Source organism: Syzygium oleosum, unplaced genomic scaffold (genome assembly GCF_021117445.2).
Source record: "Syzygium oleosum isolate NSW1041296 unplaced genomic scaffold, Sole_v2.1 Sole_v2.42, whole genome shotgun sequence".
In the NCBI taxonomy this organism is placed as follows: domain Eukaryota; kingdom Viridiplantae; phylum Streptophyta; class Magnoliopsida; order Myrtales; family Myrtaceae; genus Syzygium; species Syzygium oleosum.
The window spans coordinates 987,344-1,007,244 of record NW_026607526.1 but is presented as its reverse complement, the minus strand read 5'-3'; the positions used below and the strand labels follow the sequence as shown (position 1 = coordinate 1,007,244).

At 37.0% G+C, this 19,901-nt stretch overlaps 1 protein-coding gene across 3 annotated transcripts in view; it reads right to left on the bottom strand.

The window, feature by feature from the left end:
* LOC115691203 (nuclear pore complex protein NUP205) overlaps positions 1-19,901 on the bottom strand; it is a 31,647-nt gene that overhangs the window by 8,759 nt on the left and 2,987 nt on the right. For all 3 annotated transcript variants that reach the window (XM_030617782.2, XM_030617784.2, XM_056306214.1), the window contains exons 6-26: positions 18,864-19,023; positions 15,361-15,446; positions 15,089-15,211; positions 14,793-15,014; positions 13,128-13,217; positions 12,892-13,053; positions 11,712-11,828; positions 11,332-11,538; positions 8,391-8,492; positions 8,130-8,270; positions 7,333-7,463; positions 7,124-7,243; positions 6,763-6,886; positions 5,382-5,579; positions 2,413-2,531; positions 1,921-2,071; positions 1,685-1,797; positions 1,510-1,591; positions 1,284-1,370; positions 1,094-1,171; positions 72-266 (exon numbers count right to left, since the gene is read on the bottom strand). In XM_030617782.2, coding sequence (XP_030473642.2) covers positions 72-266; positions 1,094-1,171; positions 1,284-1,370; positions 1,510-1,591; positions 1,685-1,797; positions 1,921-2,071; positions 2,413-2,531; positions 5,382-5,579; positions 6,763-6,886; positions 7,124-7,243; positions 7,333-7,463; positions 8,130-8,270; positions 8,391-8,492; positions 11,332-11,538; positions 11,712-11,828; positions 12,892-13,053; positions 13,128-13,217; positions 14,793-15,014; positions 15,089-15,211; positions 15,361-15,446; positions 18,864-19,023 — 2,808 coding nt within the window. The remainder of the gene's footprint in view (positions 1-71; positions 267-1,093; positions 1,172-1,283; positions 1,371-1,509; positions 1,592-1,684; positions 1,798-1,920; positions 2,072-2,412; positions 2,532-5,381; positions 5,580-6,762; positions 6,887-7,123; positions 7,244-7,332; positions 7,464-8,129; positions 8,271-8,390; positions 8,493-11,331; positions 11,539-11,711; positions 11,829-12,891; positions 13,054-13,127; positions 13,218-14,792; positions 15,015-15,088; positions 15,212-15,360; positions 15,447-18,863; positions 19,024-19,901) is intronic.

Here is a 19,901-nt window from a genome sequence, read left to right as displayed (position 1 = left end):
AAGAAACAAAAATCGATAGATCGCAGAAACCAGATATCGAGGTCATAAAATCAGATGAAGGCTCTCAATACCTTATTTTTATCAACAGCACTAGTTCCAATGTGTTCTGCATCATTTTGACAAGCAATGACAGGATCTCCTCCAAGATCAGTAGTTTGCTGACCAAACAGATGAGCAAGGATTCTCTGGCACACCTCTCTATGAGTGGTGCTACTCATGTCAGCAGCATGCAACTCCAAAGCTAGAAGCTTTAGCAGCCACGCTCTCTAGAAACATAAGAGCAGGTTAAACATTGGCATTAAGAACACTTGAACTTAATTAAGCCTTCAAGATTCAATCACCATCACCCAGAGACAAAGATATCCAGCACCTTGAAGAAAGCATTAACTATGCAACTAATTCCACAACACATGAACCATACACTGAGCATGCATTTGGGTGAAGATGGACAATATTTCCAAATGCTAATTAGATCAATGATTCAAAAATGCATATCGTCCAAGCATGTTTCTATGTTGTGCAAGCCACAGGTATATATTAGAGAAGACTTTTCTCCATGAATCAGCAAAAAGTACACCAAATTAAAAAAAGGAGTATCACTTGCTTAACACTTAAGGAGCAACATGTCAAAACTCAGTATATCATAGATGTTCAATGAGGTTAAAACAATTTATCAGATGTCTGACACAATTTATAAAAATGAAACGTGAGAAAATCCTGATTGATAGTGCTTCTAGCATAACAAGGTCACTTTATGCACCTCAAGCTCATCAAACATATATAGCCATCCACTGAAAATGCAATTTGATTTGTTGCAATAAACAGCAACTGAGAAGTCAGTATAGGCATGGCAAAGCAAGTAGTGACGAGCATTAAAGTGCTACCCCTGGAAAAATAGGAAAAAGAAAAAAAAAATGCCGAACTAGTGCAGTACAGAAAAAACTGAACTTCATCAGAGAGAAAAATTTAGATTCCAGCATGTATTAGGCATGATGTTCCCATGGCCTGGATATTCGTGGAACCTCACCACATGAACAATTTAACCTTCACCAAAATCTCCAACAACATAATGATTGGGGTCATAGATACAAACCTGATGAAGGGAACTAATGCGAAGGGCCTGGTTGCTGCTGCGTTTAGGTAGTGGAGCAACACCAATTGTATCCAGGTGCTGCAATGAAGCACAGAAGTGAGATTTTGAGGGTAAAGGTCAAATATTTGCAGAGGCAGAACTTTTTAACGCTACAGTTTATGCAAGATCAAAATACAAAATAATCTCACACCTTCACAAAAAACTGGTATCTTTTGGTGCTGAGTAATTCCACGGTAGGACCACTTGTAACTGGATCCAAGCAGAGTTCATAAAGGAGCTACAAAAGCAAAAAGAAAAGAATCTAAAACAAATTGGAAGGCTCTAACTAACAACAAAATTCTGGCCAAAATATTAAGTGCCAAGGCATAATTTTACTCTTTTCCCCACATGGCAAACCACGATCAAACAAAGCTAACCTGAAAGCCAAATTCATGAAGAAGTGCATTCACATCTGGTTTTTGAAGTTTCTCCAGAATTTCAAGTATGACCTTCAAGCAACTACATTAAAGTTCAGAAGCATTATAAATGAAACCAAACCAAGATGACATTAGAAAAAGAAAGAAATGATGCAGCATATTTTCTGCGATGTACCTGTAATGAAACTTCGGCTGCAGCATAGTCCGCTCAACAGGGCCGTCAAGATCAAACTTCAGCAGTAAATGTGCAATATTTGGAGCAGGCCGACTAATATTATCAACTAAAACCTACAAAAGATAAAGAAGAAAGTAAGGAAAAATTGTATCTTTCTCTTCTTTTTCTAAATGATAAAAGGACTAAGTTACAAACAACTGCTCTTTCAGATGAAGTAAAACCAAAAAAAGCAAGACCTGCATTATAAGAACACCAGGATCATTACTGCTGTTCTCTATAATCTGGGACTCCTCTGACCGCAACTCAAGGCAAGCTGCATAATCCTCCACCAGACAATTAGCAGCATTTGATTTAAGGAGTAACTGTACAAGCCCAACCATGCGAGAACTGCCACAGAAAAATCACATTGGAGGTCATTATGACAGGTAGAGATGCTAATGACAATGCCAACAAACACTGCTGCATGAAATAATGGCTTTCCACCCAACAGCCACCACCATAACACCAACCAATTCTTAACCCAATAAGTACAAAAATCTATGTTGTTGAAACTCAAACTCTACGGTTCCCTACACATGATACAGAAAAGTCCAACTAAGCCATTAACCCCACTATGCATGGCTAGTGTTAAATATAACACTGCCACTCAAACATACTGCTACTGATTCTAAATAGAAGAGAAAACTCTGAACCAGAAATAATTTGTTCAGAAAGAGAAAGGAGGATACCTCAAGATGCTCATTATTCTGATAGAGCAAAGCTGAATTTGTGGTTGAAAATCATATCTGACGTACTCCAGTAGGGCAGTAACTTGATTATGGTCTTGCGATAGAATAATGTCCAAAGGCTGCAAAATGTTAAGGCTGAACAATGAGTCCTTGGTGGCGTTCACAAAATAATTTCAAAAAACTAGCAAGAGGCAACAGTTCCTTCATAACGCTAGACTTTTTTAGTCAAATGCAAACAAAAAACATACAGACATCCAAGCTCAGCAGTCTCCTTTAAATTTCTCAATTCCCAAGATTAACTGAGCAAGCACAAGCTTTGTAGAAAGCCGATAGTCAAGGCCCAGATAGGTACCAGTATTAAAGATCCCAAGTATAGAAGCTAATATCTGACATTTTTTGCATGCCTCACTAGATGTCTCATCAATTTAAAATAATCTACCAGAACCAAAAAACAGAACATAAAACTAAGTTGCTTTGACATTGGGCTTTTCTATAGTGCCATAGGCATAGGCATTAAGAAACCGAACAACTGTGTAAAAAAGAGAGAATACTTCACAAGAAATCCAGAGTTACTACAAGAGGCGGGAAAGTTACCGATTGTAAAAGAAAAAATTGGATAGATTTCCACAGATCATCACAGTGGCATAATATGTTACATCCAGGTCATGATGTCATAGTTTTTATGGAATTGTTAACTAGCACACTTATCGCCCTTGTTGAGCTACAGTTGGTAATGAAAAAAGAAATAGAAATTTTTGCTTGATCAGTTTTCCCAGATGCATGAGTTTTTTGCACTCTATTAATCGCTAGGACACTCTTATTTTCATAAGTAAAAGGGAGACGGGGGACCCTCCCCCTCACCCCCCCCCCCCCCACCCTCTCTCTCTCTCTCTCTCTCTCTCTCTCTCTCTCTCTCTCTCTCTCATGGCCACTGGGTCAAAACTGTGATTAGGGCGTTGGTTCCTCTCTCTTGCCTCCTTTGATACCAAGTTAAGATTTCAGGCTTGCAAGACAGAGGAATAAAGAATCAGAAACAACTGTGTGGTTACTTAAATGGCTTACGTCAAGAATACATAAGAGGAAAGTTGTCAAACTCACATTTTCACCAAGGATCGATGAGTCTTCGGTAAAATCAAATCATAAGATTTCAAAAATTTATAAAATTGTTGAAGGAAACTATTCGGTCTCTTTAAAAGTTAGTTATAATATTTTAAACAATTAAATTCAGCCGTAAAAGTAAATTACATGGTAAATTTTCACACCACAATTACATTATTAGGTATAAGTAAATGAAAATAAAAATTTTCGAAAGTTTTCATTTGTTTAATTATTTAAGAGGAAAGATTGATGAAATATTGTGACAAAGGAAGGAGATAAAACTCCTTACAAGATTACATCCAAAAGTAAGAGACAGAATCTTGAAATAGTCATGGATGGAAGATGCACGGAGATGGAGTTGAGAGAGAGAGATAGAGAGCAAGAAAATAGAGCCCTTTAATTTTGTGCCCTGACTTGTTTGTGAAAAGGGGGTTTACTTGTTTTCTTATTTACTTTGTGTTTCATTGATTCTTCTCATGGGTTTATTTTATTTTAAAAGCTTTTGGGCCTTTTTTGGCTTTAAGAAGCTCAAAAGTCCAGGTAAATTCTTCACAGAAGAAAAGCAGCAATTGATTCAGAGCAAGTGTACTGAGTTTACTGAGTCAACTCGCGATTTTACTTTGATTTTAACCATAAAATGTTTTGAAGAAAGTCGACTCAGTCTTCATGATTTGGCCCATAAAAATCATCTATTTTATGAGCCACATCGCGATTTTAGCTACCATGCATAAGAGTACTATTTACAGAGAATAGGGACACTCATAAAAACCCTTAGCACCTCATTTCATATATACCCAGCAACTAATTCCTAATTACGATATAGATATTTTATAGATGAAATCGGACTTAGGGTGCAATTGTTTCACTGAAAACTTCATTATGAAGGAAAATATTTTCCATGGAAATCATGTCCAAGGAAAATAGTTAGTTTTCACTTATTTGGTGGTTTAGGAAAAGTGATTTCCTTCTTGTCAGAAGAGAAATTCGTTTTACCCCAATCTAAGCTTATTGCTTTCAATCCAATCGAAACGTTTCTGTAAATCAACTAATTTTCTGTCATCCAAACACTGAAAAGTCAAATAACAATTTCCTGGAAACAATTTTCCTTCAAACAAATGGACACTTAGAGTCTATCTGGATTGACTTTTACTTTTTGTTTTTTACAAATCCAAATCTACAGCCCAAGCACTATCAAAATCTCTCGAAACAACAAAATGTTGATGCTTAGATTCAAATGTAATTTTTCATAATTTTCGAACTCAAATAATATTTCAAATTTTGGCGGGGTAAAAGATTAATTTTTGCTTATTTTGAAGTGTAAACAAATGGACCCTTAAACAAGAAAAAGATCCAGGTTGTAATTACACTAAGTGCTTCAAGCCATTTACATGCTTAATATGTTATTAAAAGGCCCTTAAAATAGATTTATCAGAACCAATATATAGTAGTTTAATTCGTTGGAAGCTAAAAACCCTTCCGACAATACAATATCAAATCTCGGGACTTACACAATTTGACTTTAATGAAAAATACCTAAAAACTTTAATGACATATAAATATTGACTTTTTAAGATATAAATAATTTTTTCCATTGTCCTATTCTGAAATGAAAAAGTTTAATTTGCTTTTAAAAAGATAATCTAAAATTTCATAAAATCAAATTACAAAAGAAAAGTACTGCAAAAATAAACAATGGAAAAAAATGAAAATAAGTTGGTGTAGCACCTGAAATATTAAGTGGATTTATTCACTCAATGTAGAGGTAACTCCATCGACACAGAAAATATACTATAAAAATGAGAAAATAGGAAAGGTAACCATGCAAAGAAGGAAGCCTTAAACAAGCTACATCGGAAATGTTAAGATCTTACCTGGTATAAGGGACGCCAAAAGTCAGAAAGATTCAGATCCTTCTCCAAAACAAGAACAATAATTTCTAGGCAAAGTTGCACAGCCTTCTCAAGGAGTTGACCGTAAGTTTGACTAGTTCGTTCTGCAATAATTGAATTTACTCCAGGCAGAAGAACGCTCATGACATTCCGGAAGACAGTCTTCCCACTCATAAAATCCTGCCAGAATAAGTTTGATCAAGAACTGTTCTATGTAATATTTGTAAATTTAAGTCAAGAAATGAGTGCAAGTTCAAGCAAATACCCCCCCCCCCCCCCCTTCCAATTTAAAAAAATAAAGTAGCATAAAATAAAATCTATCCACTTGCTGCAAGAAAGAGGATCATGTAAGAGGTAATTGCAATGGGGGAAAGTGGCACTGAATCAAGCCCAGCAATAAGAACCAAAAGCCAATAATCCACGTAAAAAATTTTCCATTTTACTTGCCGGTTCACTCAACGATGCAATGAAAATGAAGAAATAGTTGCAATTCATAGAGGAAGAGACGCAGAATTAAGCCCAACAAGAACCAAAGCCAAGAATCCATCTAAGATTTGTTCTGTTGTGCAAGCAGATCCACTGAGTTTTTCCGTTGAAGTTGAGCACATTGATGGAAAGAATTCTAAGAAAACCAACAAGAAGAAAAAAGGAAGTGTAAAAACCAACAAAAGGAGACTAAAGCAGAAAAGAAGTAGATGTTGTACTAGCAGATGGAAAAATCACATGGGAAAACAAAATGGAAGACAAGAATTAAGATGTTATTAAGGATCTTGAAGTGAGAAATCCAAAAGGTAACCATTCACTAAACAATTGTGATTTTGCAACTTAACTTATTTGCTCTCAGTTGTTGGGAAGAGCACTTTTTTGGAAGCTATTTAGGAGTTGTTGGCAGTGAACAACAGATTGTGCATTATATACAAGTCCGGGAACAGATCCACTAAGGGTCAGGCAATTTAGGCATTAAACTAGCTTCATTTGGTGAGGAGGGTTTTCCACCAGCAAGTTCCACAGGCATGGGCAATTCACCAGGGCCATTTCCAAGAGAAGAGAGTATGTAATCCTTAATAGGAAACAAAATGGCAGCAGATATCTATATAGAAGGGAAATATCTTCTCTGCAAGATGTGAAATCAGCTTCACTATGTGGATGACCTGACTCATGAGAATGCAAAATTTAAATGGTTCTTGATACCTCCGACACTGCACTCAGTTACAGTTTTTTTTTCGTTCTATTGAAAAAAAAATACATAAGCACATGAGAATTACACAATAACCAGGTAAGATATGCAACCTATAGACGATGTCCAAGTTGACATGAGTAATAGCCATTATGCTCTCAACTGAAAAGAAAAACTAGCACATACTTTCAGCAATTCCAAGACCGGTAGCTGAGTCTGCAGCGAAGCAGGCTGTGTGACCACCGCAAGGGATGACTTCTCAATGACACTGACGATATCCTCATCCTTGACTTCATACATTCTTAATATCCTGTGTGATGCATTGCCCAGAATATAAGAATTGCCGTATATTCTATTTAATTGAAAATCAGACAATAAAGGAAGCTTATCAACATTCAAGGAGGAAAAAGTGAAGATAATAGGTAGATACACTCGTCTTTACAAAAACAATGTTTGTATCAAATAGAAAATAAGAAGAAACGCAAGATTGGTGGAAAAGGGCAAAAGCAGGAAGAAACCATCGCAAGAAAATGAAACAGTTACTCACATGTGAAAATGCTGGAGACAAGCAACAACTAGCTGCCATTTCTCATGAGGATCTGCATATGCTCGTTGAGGAAATGGCCCAAATACATGGTCATATATAAATCTGAAGATCCCAATGAATCTGCAAAAGAAAAAAACCACTGAATATCTAATTAAAGTATTGGCAACAAGAAATATTGTACCGACTTTGAGAAATTAGATAAACTGTACCTATGCCCTCTGTCACTGACATCTCGCTCTTCTGAAATGAGGATATTAATCAAGTTGAGAAATGAAACTGTAGATGGATAACGTTCACTTCTTGCTTCAATCTCATTCAATTCAAATTGCATATCATAGACCTGAGGCACAAAAAACACAATCTTCTGTTTAACAGTTAAGGCACTTCTTTCAGCCAAGCTTGATGTGAAAACCTAACTACAGGAAGTGGTATAACCACTGCAGCCACGTTTGCTTCAATTGAACCAAGCAAGGCCTACAGGTGATATGCCACATGTCAAACCATGATTGGTCTTTCCTATTTTCCTTCATTTTTTGGTTGGCTTTGCTTCATCTTCGTTTATGTTTCCTTTAGCTTATCAATTAATGCACATATCTAAATTCACTTTGGCAATGATTGCATAATGATAGAAATGAGGGTTCTACAAGAAAGTGATGGCATGTGATCATACACTCCCATTATATATAGTGCGGTTACAACATTTGACGATTTAGATTAGGTTTAGTGAAATTTAAGCTCATGATAGTAAACGAAAATCCAAGTGTACACTACCACTACATATCGAAACATGTAAAAAAATCGATATGATAAAGACAATCAATATGAATGACAAAGTCCGACACAACTAGATACATTGACCACATGGATTGGCATATGGTTGACAAGATAACTCAAGTATTACAGAAAAAAACAAAAAAATAAATAAATAAAGAAAAGAAGGAAGAAATTCAATACATTGAGGTAAGTTATGTGCTGAAAATAATCAGATTATGCACGAAAAACTGACCGGTGCAACTGATTGTGCTGTATTCCTCAAATGTGGACCAACTACTACTGGTAAATCATACTGCTCAAGAAAACTCCAAATTGTCTCTCTATGAACAGGAGACACGGGAACAAAAGTAGCTATGGCATTCCGCAAAGCACCCTGTAAAAGTGAACAGAGACTTGATTCAAGGAAAATGAAAAAGCCATGAAAAATTGGCAACTTCTGACCTCTAGTTCAAAAAAGTTGCAGGTAATAAGGAAGCAGAAAAGACATGATGACCTTAAGATAAGGCGGAACATTCTCATAACTAAGGAGTTTGAATAAAGGTTCAATATCAGGAAACCAGTTCCTTCTTTCAGTAGGACTCCCATTTTCCATAACCTGAAGCAAAAGGCAAACCAATGTTTTGCAGCAGTTAGTACTTTAAAGAGGAAACACAATTCAATTTTTTAAAGATTTTGGCGGGACATAAGCTACAAACTACTTATAATCCAAAGAGCAATCGGTGCTCTCATTCCAAACAACATAACGATGTATACCACGCAACCCCCATGGTAACCATTTCAACATAATCAACTCCACTATCAATACGAAAGGGATGTGCCTATTCCTCAGAGTGTAATTTGTTCACCCAGAAGAAATAAGCAAAATGAGGACAAACATGTGCCCTTCAATATGAAACTGTCAAATAAACCTGACAAATAGAAAATTGCTAGTGGCTTTCATGGAAGTCCACAATAAAGGGTCAAACAAGATTTTGTAGAGTGTGACAATGAATATATTTGAGAGAATTTTATGGATTAGCCCAGGAATAGAATAACTCAATATAGCGGTCATGTGATTCTAGATGTGCACCATGGTGTTCTTTCCTTATTGGTAACAGGATCAGAACAGGCAACCAACCTGGTAACCTCGGTGTTTTTATAAGAGCTACAAACCTACTACGAAATGTTTCTGAGGTATAGCTACACAACCCCGCACAAGACCCCGGGGAACCTTCGGGAAGGGGCAAACCAGTCACTGCAACCCCATCAAAGTGCAAGCATTGTGACCCTCTTTCCAAGGGGATTGGCTCATGCAACTATTTACCCCTTGGGTTCAAACACATGACACCTTGGTAAGAGTCAGAAGCCTTAATGTCACAATCTGTGATTCCCACAATCCAGCTTGTTCGGGGTGAGTCATCAAGGCCACTCGCAACGTACACGCCTACTATAGGGGCACTGATGTACACATATTTTTCTTATATTTCTTATTTGTGGCGTGGTGCAATCTCAAGCATATGTAACATCTCCTCTGCTAGAGGGCACTATGCTTCAAAATCCCTTTAAGGGGGTACAACTACTCAACCTTCCAACTCGAGTTCCCACCTTGTCCATTGTTTGTATTAATCACAGGAGTACAACTTTATTCACAAACAACCGGAACCATTGCTGCTTGCTAGCCAACTTATTCAAGAAAGAACTGTGTGTGCTCCTTTTGATTTGGGGCTTTTAAGCACTTGAGTTGGTTGGTGTACTATATGCAAGTAGGGACAGTACAAGTCACATACGTAGTTGTCAGGATCGAGATTTGAATGTTTCTACAATCCAATTTTCACTGAGCGATCAGGATCTTCTAGAAAAATCGCTCACTATGGGCATTGGAGTGGGATTGGGATCCCACATCCAATCCAATAAAAATGAACCCGTCTCACAAGCAGGATTCTGCTGAAGAAAAATATCAAAATTTGGCCTGATGTCTTTGAAGACAGCAATCAAGTAGAGGCAGAGGTATGGGGGAGTCAAACTTCATCTTCAGTGAAATCAAGGGCAATTTTGCTGGGAATCAAGCTTCATCTACATCTCTTACCTTAACTCAACTTCATCTTCAGTCAAAGGATGGGCAATTTTGCTGGGAATCAAACTTCATCCACATCTCTTACCTTAACTCAACTTCATCTTCGTGCTTTTCATTTTTTTTTAACCGTGTCACCATGCCAAACTCTTTTCCAATCAACAAATGTCTTTTCTTTTGGATATTAAGACTAGTAAAGCTGTTTCTGTTCTTCAACTTTCTTCTTTCATTTTCTATTCATCTGATTTTTTTTGTTTTTTTCATTCAACAGAATGAAGTTTCTAGTTGACAACGCTGCTTCTCTCGTTGGACTTACTTATTAGATTTTTTGTTTGCTACATTGTTAAATTCTTTGGATTTTGTTGGGAGCTTATATTAACAGTCAATTTTAGAAATATTTTACAGCAGTTGTTTTTGAGGAATGATGTCAATGAATGTTTGTTGATTATTTTATTTTTTGGCAGAGTATGAATATTTGTTGTATCAATGTTATGCAAACTACTCAAAATTCTAAATGACATGTTTTATTTGAACTATGTAGAATTTATGCTAAAGTTGAAATTAAGGAATGGAAGAATTTGACCATTGACATTCTCTATTAGAGCTTAAATTCATCCCCCCAATTTAGCGTTTATATCCATGCAATAGTGCTAAACAAAGTAAAAATTCACAATTTAGGCCTCCATTTCTTAAATTTGTAGCATCTTATGATCCTCGATCCAATCATTAAAGACCTTCAACGATCCTACCTAATATTCCAATCCTGACAACCCTGGTTGCACAGTCCTTAAACAAGGGCAATCGGTTGGGCCGTGACATCTAATAACTCGGCTACCATGCTAGGCGGAGGTGCCCCATATATGTACAATTTTTGGAATGTAACTACTTTAAAGGCTACTGCTTTTTATGTTTTATTGAGTAGATGAATATTTATTCTTCTATATTTTCTGACCAAAGAGATTATTCCTTTCCCTAAAGCAATAAATGTATCTTATCTACCTTGCCATGGATATTGAAGATTAATGGAGAATCGAATCTTTAATGAAATGGGGAAACATGGTCCTACGGGCAACAAAGTCGCACATGCATGGCCATCACGCCCACAACCACACACATGTACACGCAAAAGCGCATGCATGCCTACACCAAGATACCATAGCTCTTGGTGAATTATACCTATCTATAGATGCTTTCAGAGAAAATATATATCTCCAAGATGAATAAGGAATTCGATAGAGCATGTTCTTAAGAACTTTCTTATTAAATTAAATATGTCTAGCCATCAAAGGAAAAAGATAAAGATATTCCAAAATTGCCCTGCAAACGCAACTGCTGAAATGAGAACCCTATTTAGCAGATTTTTGGACATTTAAAAGAAACCAACCTTTTGAAGAACATTCAAGTATGCAACAAGGGCTTTTGCATCCCCCTCTTGAAACTCGGGTAACATTGCTCCAGTGGTTACGAGAGACTGCTTAAATTTTTCAGCATAGATATTTAAGCAATCAAACAAAGTGCTCCACCCAACCGAACGGAATGCTTTGCCCTGAAGTAACTCGAAAACCTTTGAAGCACCTTCTTGGCTAGAAGCCTGAAAAAAATACCAGTTTAGCAACTACTGCATTGGGTTAAATGCAGGAATGCACAGATGACACACTATAATACATATTACATACCAAGTGTAAACAAGCTCTTTTAGCATTAAAGGTACCTAATTTTTTCTTAGAGATAAATCCACCACATTACAAAAACAGCTTGACATACCAATGTACTCAACATTTTTAAGAAAGCAACGAGTGTTTGAATATTGGTATGGTCCTCTCCAGCAAAAGTAACGAATGTCCACAATACATCATTTCCAGCCAACAGCTCTGGTTCCCTCTGATCCAAATTAAGATAAGAAGATGGTCATAACTAACTTAAAGAAAATGCCATCGTAAAGAAGAGGATTACAAAGCAAGTATGATTTATAGCAAAAGCAGGGAATAGCTAACCTAAACAGAGATGCAGAAAAAGAGCCTCAAGTGCCGAAGCTATATGTAGACATGCAAAAGCAAGATTTCAAATTATTTGAACATAATAAAGCACACATCTCCCTTTGTGACAGGTTGCACCTTCTTTTCTGTACACAATATCTACTAAGATTTACAAAGTATGACTATTTAACATGTAAACTTACTAAAATCATTAGTATTCCTGAACAATTTGACCAGGTAAGTGCCTTGAACTCGTTGTCAGATAGAGAATGAAAACAATTAAGTCATTTCTCACTTCTCAAAAACAGCTACGTGGGTTCTTCTAAGATCTGAGCAGATATGTTTTGCCTTCCAGAAGCACAATTCTAAGGGGAGAAAAAGAAATTTAAGTGGAAAAGGTTCAAGAAATTAATGGAGACTTGTGCTCTACAATCATTAGAACAAACTTAACCATTTTTCAAATCATTACAAAATTTTATAAAAAAAACATTATATCAAAAGCAACAACTTTTTCTTCTCTCTGAAGCAAAACACCTGCAGAATTCAGCCAAAAAAAAAAACTAAGACTTTAAGTCTTTAATACAATTAAAATATAGTCTTGGAAGTTCCACACATAATGAAGGTTTGATTCATGGTCTATATTCTTTGCTGTATTGATTATTTTATTTCTTTGAGCACTGTCATTAATTCAGACGCTCAGCTGCGCCCTCCAACAAGAAAGATATGAACTTCCATTGCTGACAAGATCCAAATCCACTTCAGAAGCTGGGCTTTGAGGCCCTTGACAACTTGTTGATGCCTCTTGTTTGACCCATATTAAGAAGATTCTAACACGGAAGGAATTCTCCTTATGCTGTCCTTGAACAAGCCAGAGAACATTATACAGTTTCCATTAATTTCGAACATAAAATTATTAAGCGCAGGATGTTCCCCAGCAATTCATCTAGCTAAAGCCCCGTCAAACTGACCTGATAAATCTCACTGACAAACTCCAAAAGAGATACAAACGGTACAGGACCAACTCCAACGGCCTGTTCAGAATTCAGGTTCTTATCTGCGAAAGTATCATGTGATCCAACCGTTCGGTAAGGAATAAGCATGCTCATAGCCTTCTCCTTTGCTTCTTTTACCTGAAAAGGAAGAGTCAGATTGAGTGTCGTAGAAAGATGAGCATTGATAAGTGCCGTAGCACCATCTAACTAACCTTGTCTCTGGCAAGTGGGTGAGACAAGAAGCAAGTGATCAGCTTGTGTAGGTAGGCATTATACATGTAGATCATGTCCTCATCGTCATTCTGCAGTAATTGTCCAGTATCAATAGGGGAAGACAAAGAAAGAGGACAGACTTATCACACCCAAACAAGCAACAAGATGTAGGTATGTAAAAAAAGAAATAGGTGGTCTGGCCGTACATCAATCATTCTATTCTGCCAGAAACAGACAACAAAGCAATAAAATAATAGTTTCTTTAGTGTACCAAGAATCAGGATCCCGAAAAAATACTTCAAGACATGGAATGCATTCACAATGCCACTATGCGACGAAGTGCCTAAAAGAAGTACATCTACGTATCTGGCCATATTCCCAAGACATGAGAAGCAAATGCCCAAACGACAGTCACAACAAGAAAACCAGTCTTAAGAGCACAGAAGGGACAGAAGATAATATATGAGCTGGTCTACAAACACATCCGGTCTCGAAATGCAAATGGTCTTGGGCATGATAATATTGCAATGGTCATGTAAATTGAGCAGTATAGCAACATGCAATAAAATCCAAGCACCAAAGACATCAACAAGAGCACCGGTAGACATGAGAGTTAAACTCCAAAAATAATTACAATGAGAGAAAATGCTGCAGGTTTATAGTCATAATACTTGTCTTGGTCCAAAAGTTGACGAAGCTCACAGCCTAGGCTCCATGAGCAGTATAGCAGACATGAAATGAATCCAAGCACCAAAGATATCCAAAAAGAGCACTAATATACATGAGGATAAAACTCCAAAAGAAAATTACAATGAGAGAAACTCCTTGGATTGTTTACTTAAATAGCATGGTAGAGATAGGATATGGGAAAAACGCTGCAGCTTCGTAGGGGATAGTGGTTGTCTTGATCCAATTGGTGAAGGTCACAGCCTCGGCACACTTTTTTTTTTTTTTTTTAATGATAGATAAAATTGCATTAAGACGATATCAAGGGGTACCACCCCCATACAAGACGGCTTCAGGTAGAAGCCAACCATATATAAAATTATGCAGAAAAGACTGTTTCTAACATTTCCAACAAACTAGATGTATGAAATTGAACTTTCCTGCTATACCAAAAGTGAAGAGTGTACAACCAATTATCGCTAAAAGAATGCGAATGAGGATTCAACTCCTTGAAATGTCCTTTTGTTCTTCTCTCTCCAAACGAGCCAAAAAACAAGGAGAGAAATCATCTTAGCAATCATTTTCTTTCCAACATCGAACTGAAAGTCCCTCTCCAATAACCAAAGTTCGTTCACACAGGCTTTGGCATACATGCAGTTCTCTTAAAAGCACAAGGAGCTAAATGACAGATCAACTATTATCTGAAGCGAAAATTATAACATAGGTGGCTCATCAACAATGGACCTGTTCTAAAAAGCAAAGAAAAGCCAAAATTATCTCTTTTTGTGGGTCCCTTCCACTCTTGATTCTCTCGTTTCCAATACTTTCTTGTTGCTTTCAATCCACCAATAACACCTCTTTAGAAACAGTATTAAAAACTCCAATTGCAAAGTTCGTAAAGTTGACAATAAACACTCATATGGTCCTACCTCCTTCAAAGAATGACCTTGACTGAAGAAAACTTAAAATGTAAATCAGGGTGAAGACAACTACAATACCTGATACGCTGCAGTTCGAAGAACATTGTCCAATAATGACTGGAATACATTGTTCTTGAAAACTACTTCTAAGCATGAAAAAATCTTCTCCAAATCATTTGATGAAGCAATGGGGACATGCTCCCTGGGAGTAACCGTATCTTGAATCAGCATCAAGTGTACAGCCCAAGCAAGTCTCACACCATCAAGAAAAGTATCGACATTATTTCCGGAAGTCATTACCTACAGCAAGCAAGAAAATGAACAAATTGCTTACACTTCATAGAGATCAGAAATCACTCTGTTTTTGGTCTTACAATGTCATGAAACTCATTTATGAACGAAGCATCATGGGACAAGATAGCTGCTTTATCAGGTACTGCACTCAAAGCATCCGATATGAAAGCAATAACAAGTGAGAAAATAAGGCTAAATGCGATCTGCAAAAGGAACAGAAAATTATCAGTACGTAATATAGTTTTTACAGAATATATTCCATCTCCAGAAAGATATTAACCTTAAAAAAATTGATTCAATAGAAAAAACAAAAACCACCATTGTTTTCATCCACCACTATATATTTACATACCTGCTGCTTGGTAGTGGAACTATTCTCATTGAGTTCAGCAGCACTGTCTTTCAAAATAGAATAAATATCCTTGACTTCCTTGGCACCTAAAAAAAGGGCATTTTTAGCACTCCTTTATCGAAGTATTCTAGAAGTATGAGAACCTAAATTTCCAATGCATGATTCTTTTATTTACAAAAAGATATTTCAATTGATATGGCACCAAAGAAAGCCTTCGCTATACAAAATCCATTTACAACCTATGTATCCACTAACTCTGAGATCATTCCTCAGCAGCATCTACTCTCTTAGTCTCTTTCGAAGAAGGAAGGTCCTGCATTCAAGCCTCAGACTTTATCATGGGATGGGCAAAAGGTGCTTCCTACACGAGCCACTAGCCATTGTCTTACATGACCAAAAAAGCTCTTGGATCAATTGCATCAAGTCTGGTCATACTTAAATCACATTAATGGTCAAGTATCAAGACTCCTATTATTAGAAGACTTATTTTATTCCCTCAAAAAGTCTCATTCTATACTTCCAACCTAACTAAAGTGCAGCGAGTAGTTGTTGGCAATAGAACCCCTGAACCATTGAAATTACAAAACTAGCAGAATCGAAAAGGTTTCCTTGAGGTACCTAATATATAGGGTAGATTTTGACCCCAAAATCTTGGAACGTATGAGTACATACAGGTTCCTGAGTATAGGATTATACCCACTTTAATCACCTTATAGCCAAGGCACTGGACCATGTTCCAGGTCCTGCTGTAACATATTTAACTAAAGACCAAAATCTCTAGATCCATAACTCACTCTTAAATTTTGACACTCCTGATACCATATCCTAAACTTAATATCCATCACTCTAACTTGATTGCTTTTCACCATCTATTTTTCCTCTCAGAGAAAAATGATCTCATTGTCTATTTTTAACTGCCTGATATCTTTAAATTCAATAACTCCTATTTTAGTAACTATTGTGAAGTATTAAAGTCATAAAGTCACTATTTCAATATAGACAATGAAATCTAGTCATTAATTGATCAGTCATTGTTTCATTAGAAAGGTGGTCAATGTCATGCGCCAAGAGGTCTTAGGTAGATTCCAAGTTCCAAAAGGAGAAATATTATACCAACGGTGCTCGTAGAGTACCCCAAGTAACTAGGGGTAGCTTTGCATAACAAAATTTAAACTACAAGAATTTTACTCCGAAACCATCAATATTCTATCAATCCTTGGCCAACTAAAATCATTGCAAGGAAAGCTATTCAACAAAGTCAAACAAAAAAGTTTTAATTTTGGTCCCAACATACCAACCAAAAAACATATTTAGGGGAATCTTCTTTCCCTTTTTAGACCTCCAACTACACCCTCCAGTACCTCTACTTCATCCTCAATGAACCTACAAAGACCACCTATACCAAAAATCAAAGATGCCCCCATCAAGGTAATGAACATACTCTACAAATTCTAGTCCTCTTCCAATCTACTTGGTGTTTTAGGAATAACATGAGACTGCTTTTCAAAAGCAGGATAGCAAAAGCAAGAGGCTAAAGGCTGAAATGCGTGAAAACTTGGTTAGGCCTTAGGAATGATCAAATTGTGTACATTTTTTAAGGGTACACCAATAGATTTTGAATTTCAAGTAAGAATCCTTTGAAATTGAACCAGAAAGATCTAATGTGGAGCTCCCAATGCTAAGATCTGGATTAGTAGTTCATTGCAATAACTAACTTTAACAATCAAATACAGAACTCTAGTGCTCCCTTGCACTCGCAAAGAATATCTAACACGGCCTCAGACAGATTATCATTCTGGGAAAAGTACCGCCAAGGCATATATTTAATTGCAGACGGTCATCAGAGATCCAATTATGTAATCAATTTGCTGAAAAGTGGGTGTTGTGGAAGTCAATGGAGGCTCAATACAGCATGAGGATCAACGGTTATTCAGGACTAGGTGATTATCCTATAATGTGTGCAGTTTTTCTACTTTGTGAAACAATATAGCAACCCGCTCCTTGCAATCAAAATCTTAAGAGAAACTTTAAAGATTCTTAAAATACTATTCGGTCTTACCCAACACTCAATATGATGGTTATTCAGAGAGCTCGTGGGGTACCAATTTCAAATATCTAGCTCATAGTACAAACACCGATTTAATCTCGTATCACAGAGGTAACGACAATTACAGGACTCGAACAGGAGAAAAGCTAGCCAAGCCTTTAGCCATCATGATTCATCAGCCCTTTGAATACCTCCAAAATTATACAACTTCGAAGAAACCCTGCAGACATGAACGGCTGTATTCACTTCTAATGGTCTGACCTCTTCCCCTTGAGCATAATGCGGATGATCCGTCAAATTAACCAATCATATCCCCTTTCAAGAGATACCTCAATTTCCCCAGCAACAGCTTTAATCTATTCATTCTGATTAAGCCCAGTAAATGCAGGTCTGGTTTCTCAAACCAACTGATAGGTAACAACCCAGTAAAACTATCAAGCCCTCGTGCTGCTATCACATAACCCAGAACGTGGGAGTGAGCACCAGGTCTGGTTCAACCCGGGAACCAGCCGAAACCGGCCTGGTCGATTCCAAGCCATTCTAGGGAAAACTAGTTCGATTCTCGACTCCAGGATCCTACATCTAGGACCGGTTCGTTTCCTAGGCCAGTTCCCGAGTTGAACTGGTCATGAACCTGTTTTGAAGCCTCTTTTGGGATAAAAAAAACTTTTGCGACCATCAAAATTTGAACCATGGTCTTCAGTATGATCAAACAACCACTTGACCAAGGAATGTTTTCGTGATGAAATGGTGTAACTTTATATTTTATTACAAAAAAGTTTTAACATAAGAATGGACCGGTCCACTTCTTGGTTGCAATTTTTTTAAATAGGAACTGGGGGTCACAGGGTTGGTTTCCAGTTCTAGGCTGGGAACCAACCCACCAAAACACCTTATCCAAGAGAAAACACAATCCAACTGAAGTTTCTTCTAATTTTAGATATCTGGCTGGCTGCCAAAATGAAAGTCACTTCCAGAATCCCTATGCAACCCCAAGGAGCCCCCCCTGGGCACTGTTTCCTCAAACCCCCCTCTATAAAATCCAAACTGGCTTTTCAAATCTTCTCAGTTAAGTGGTACGCTATCACCACACTAGAAAGCGAGTAAAAAACAAAGAAAGAAATTATCATCTGCACCAATCAAAGAAAAAATCTAGAGCAAGGATCTTGCTAAGGAAAAATTTATGGCTAGATAGAAAAAGAGGTATTTACCTATTACAGAGAGGGTGCAATTTGATTATTATTTCTTTCAATAATCTTTCTCTATTTTATCTACCACTTTTCTTTCAGTCAAAGAAGAAAGACACGTTATTTCGGATTAACCAATAAATATGCTGCACAGATATCAAAACAGAAAGAGAATTGAAAAGAAGGATGTAGAGCCTTTAATCTACAAATTCTATTGTATATCTACTTGTATTTGAACAGCCAAATCTAACAAATGTCTTCCATCTTACTTGTTCGCACAACGAGAACAGAGAGGACAAGACAATGTCCAAGAATGAGTCTTTCCCTGCAAACCACAGCTGCCCGCTCTACAAGAGCCCCCCTAGAGTCTAGAACATAGTGTTCACACTGTGGACCACCAAAACCAGCAGGCTCTTCCCGATTGAGTTCCTAGCATGAAACTCAGCAATTTAGCTCGTTAACTCAGCAGGAATGGGATACAAAAGAGTTAGGTTCCATAATGCTCAAATGTTGTCCTTCAGGACTTCCCCCACAATACCTAATTAACATATATCAACTAAAACCAAGAATCCTTAGAGACATTACAGCAGTAATGGCAAAAGAAGAACCTGGTACTTGAGCAATACTTACCTACATTAATGGGTCAACTTTCTTAAAAGATCTTTGTTTCCATTTTACATAGCAGAGTTATTTTGCATTAACTAATCAGGTAGGTTGGCATAAATTATAGCAACACAAAAGCTAAACTTAGAGAAATAATCTTTCCAGTGAGCTGCCTATCTAAGACATAGAAGGCAATTCTATTAGTGGGAATTTCACATGGCTTGGCAGACTAGGCAGAATACAATTATCCTGCTTGAAAGGTCACCGCCAGATTTTGTAGTTGTTGAATAGTTTCTGCAACCGAAAAAGGATAAATACCAGGAAGAAAAAAGAATACAGCAGTTGACCTTGATGTTATTTTCAAAAACATCAGATGGAGATCAACAACCTCGCATTTAAGCATTACAGGATGAGAACAATTGTTAAAACTGATGCATTAGGAACTCGTTAGTAGCAATTTAGGTGGTATTACTGTTTTAGGTTAAAGCCAAAGGTGCAGAAGGTACAACTCATAGGCCAGATAACACATTTGTCTCACTTTGTAACAATAAAGCTTGTGTATTTTTCCATCAATAATCAATCTTTTGAGCAAGAAATGTAGAAAATAGAGATATATTAACAAGGTATTGCTTGAGCTACTATGATGTCCACAAAATTGGTCTTTTTTTCCAATCTGTGTAACAGTACACTCTGGAAATGCATGA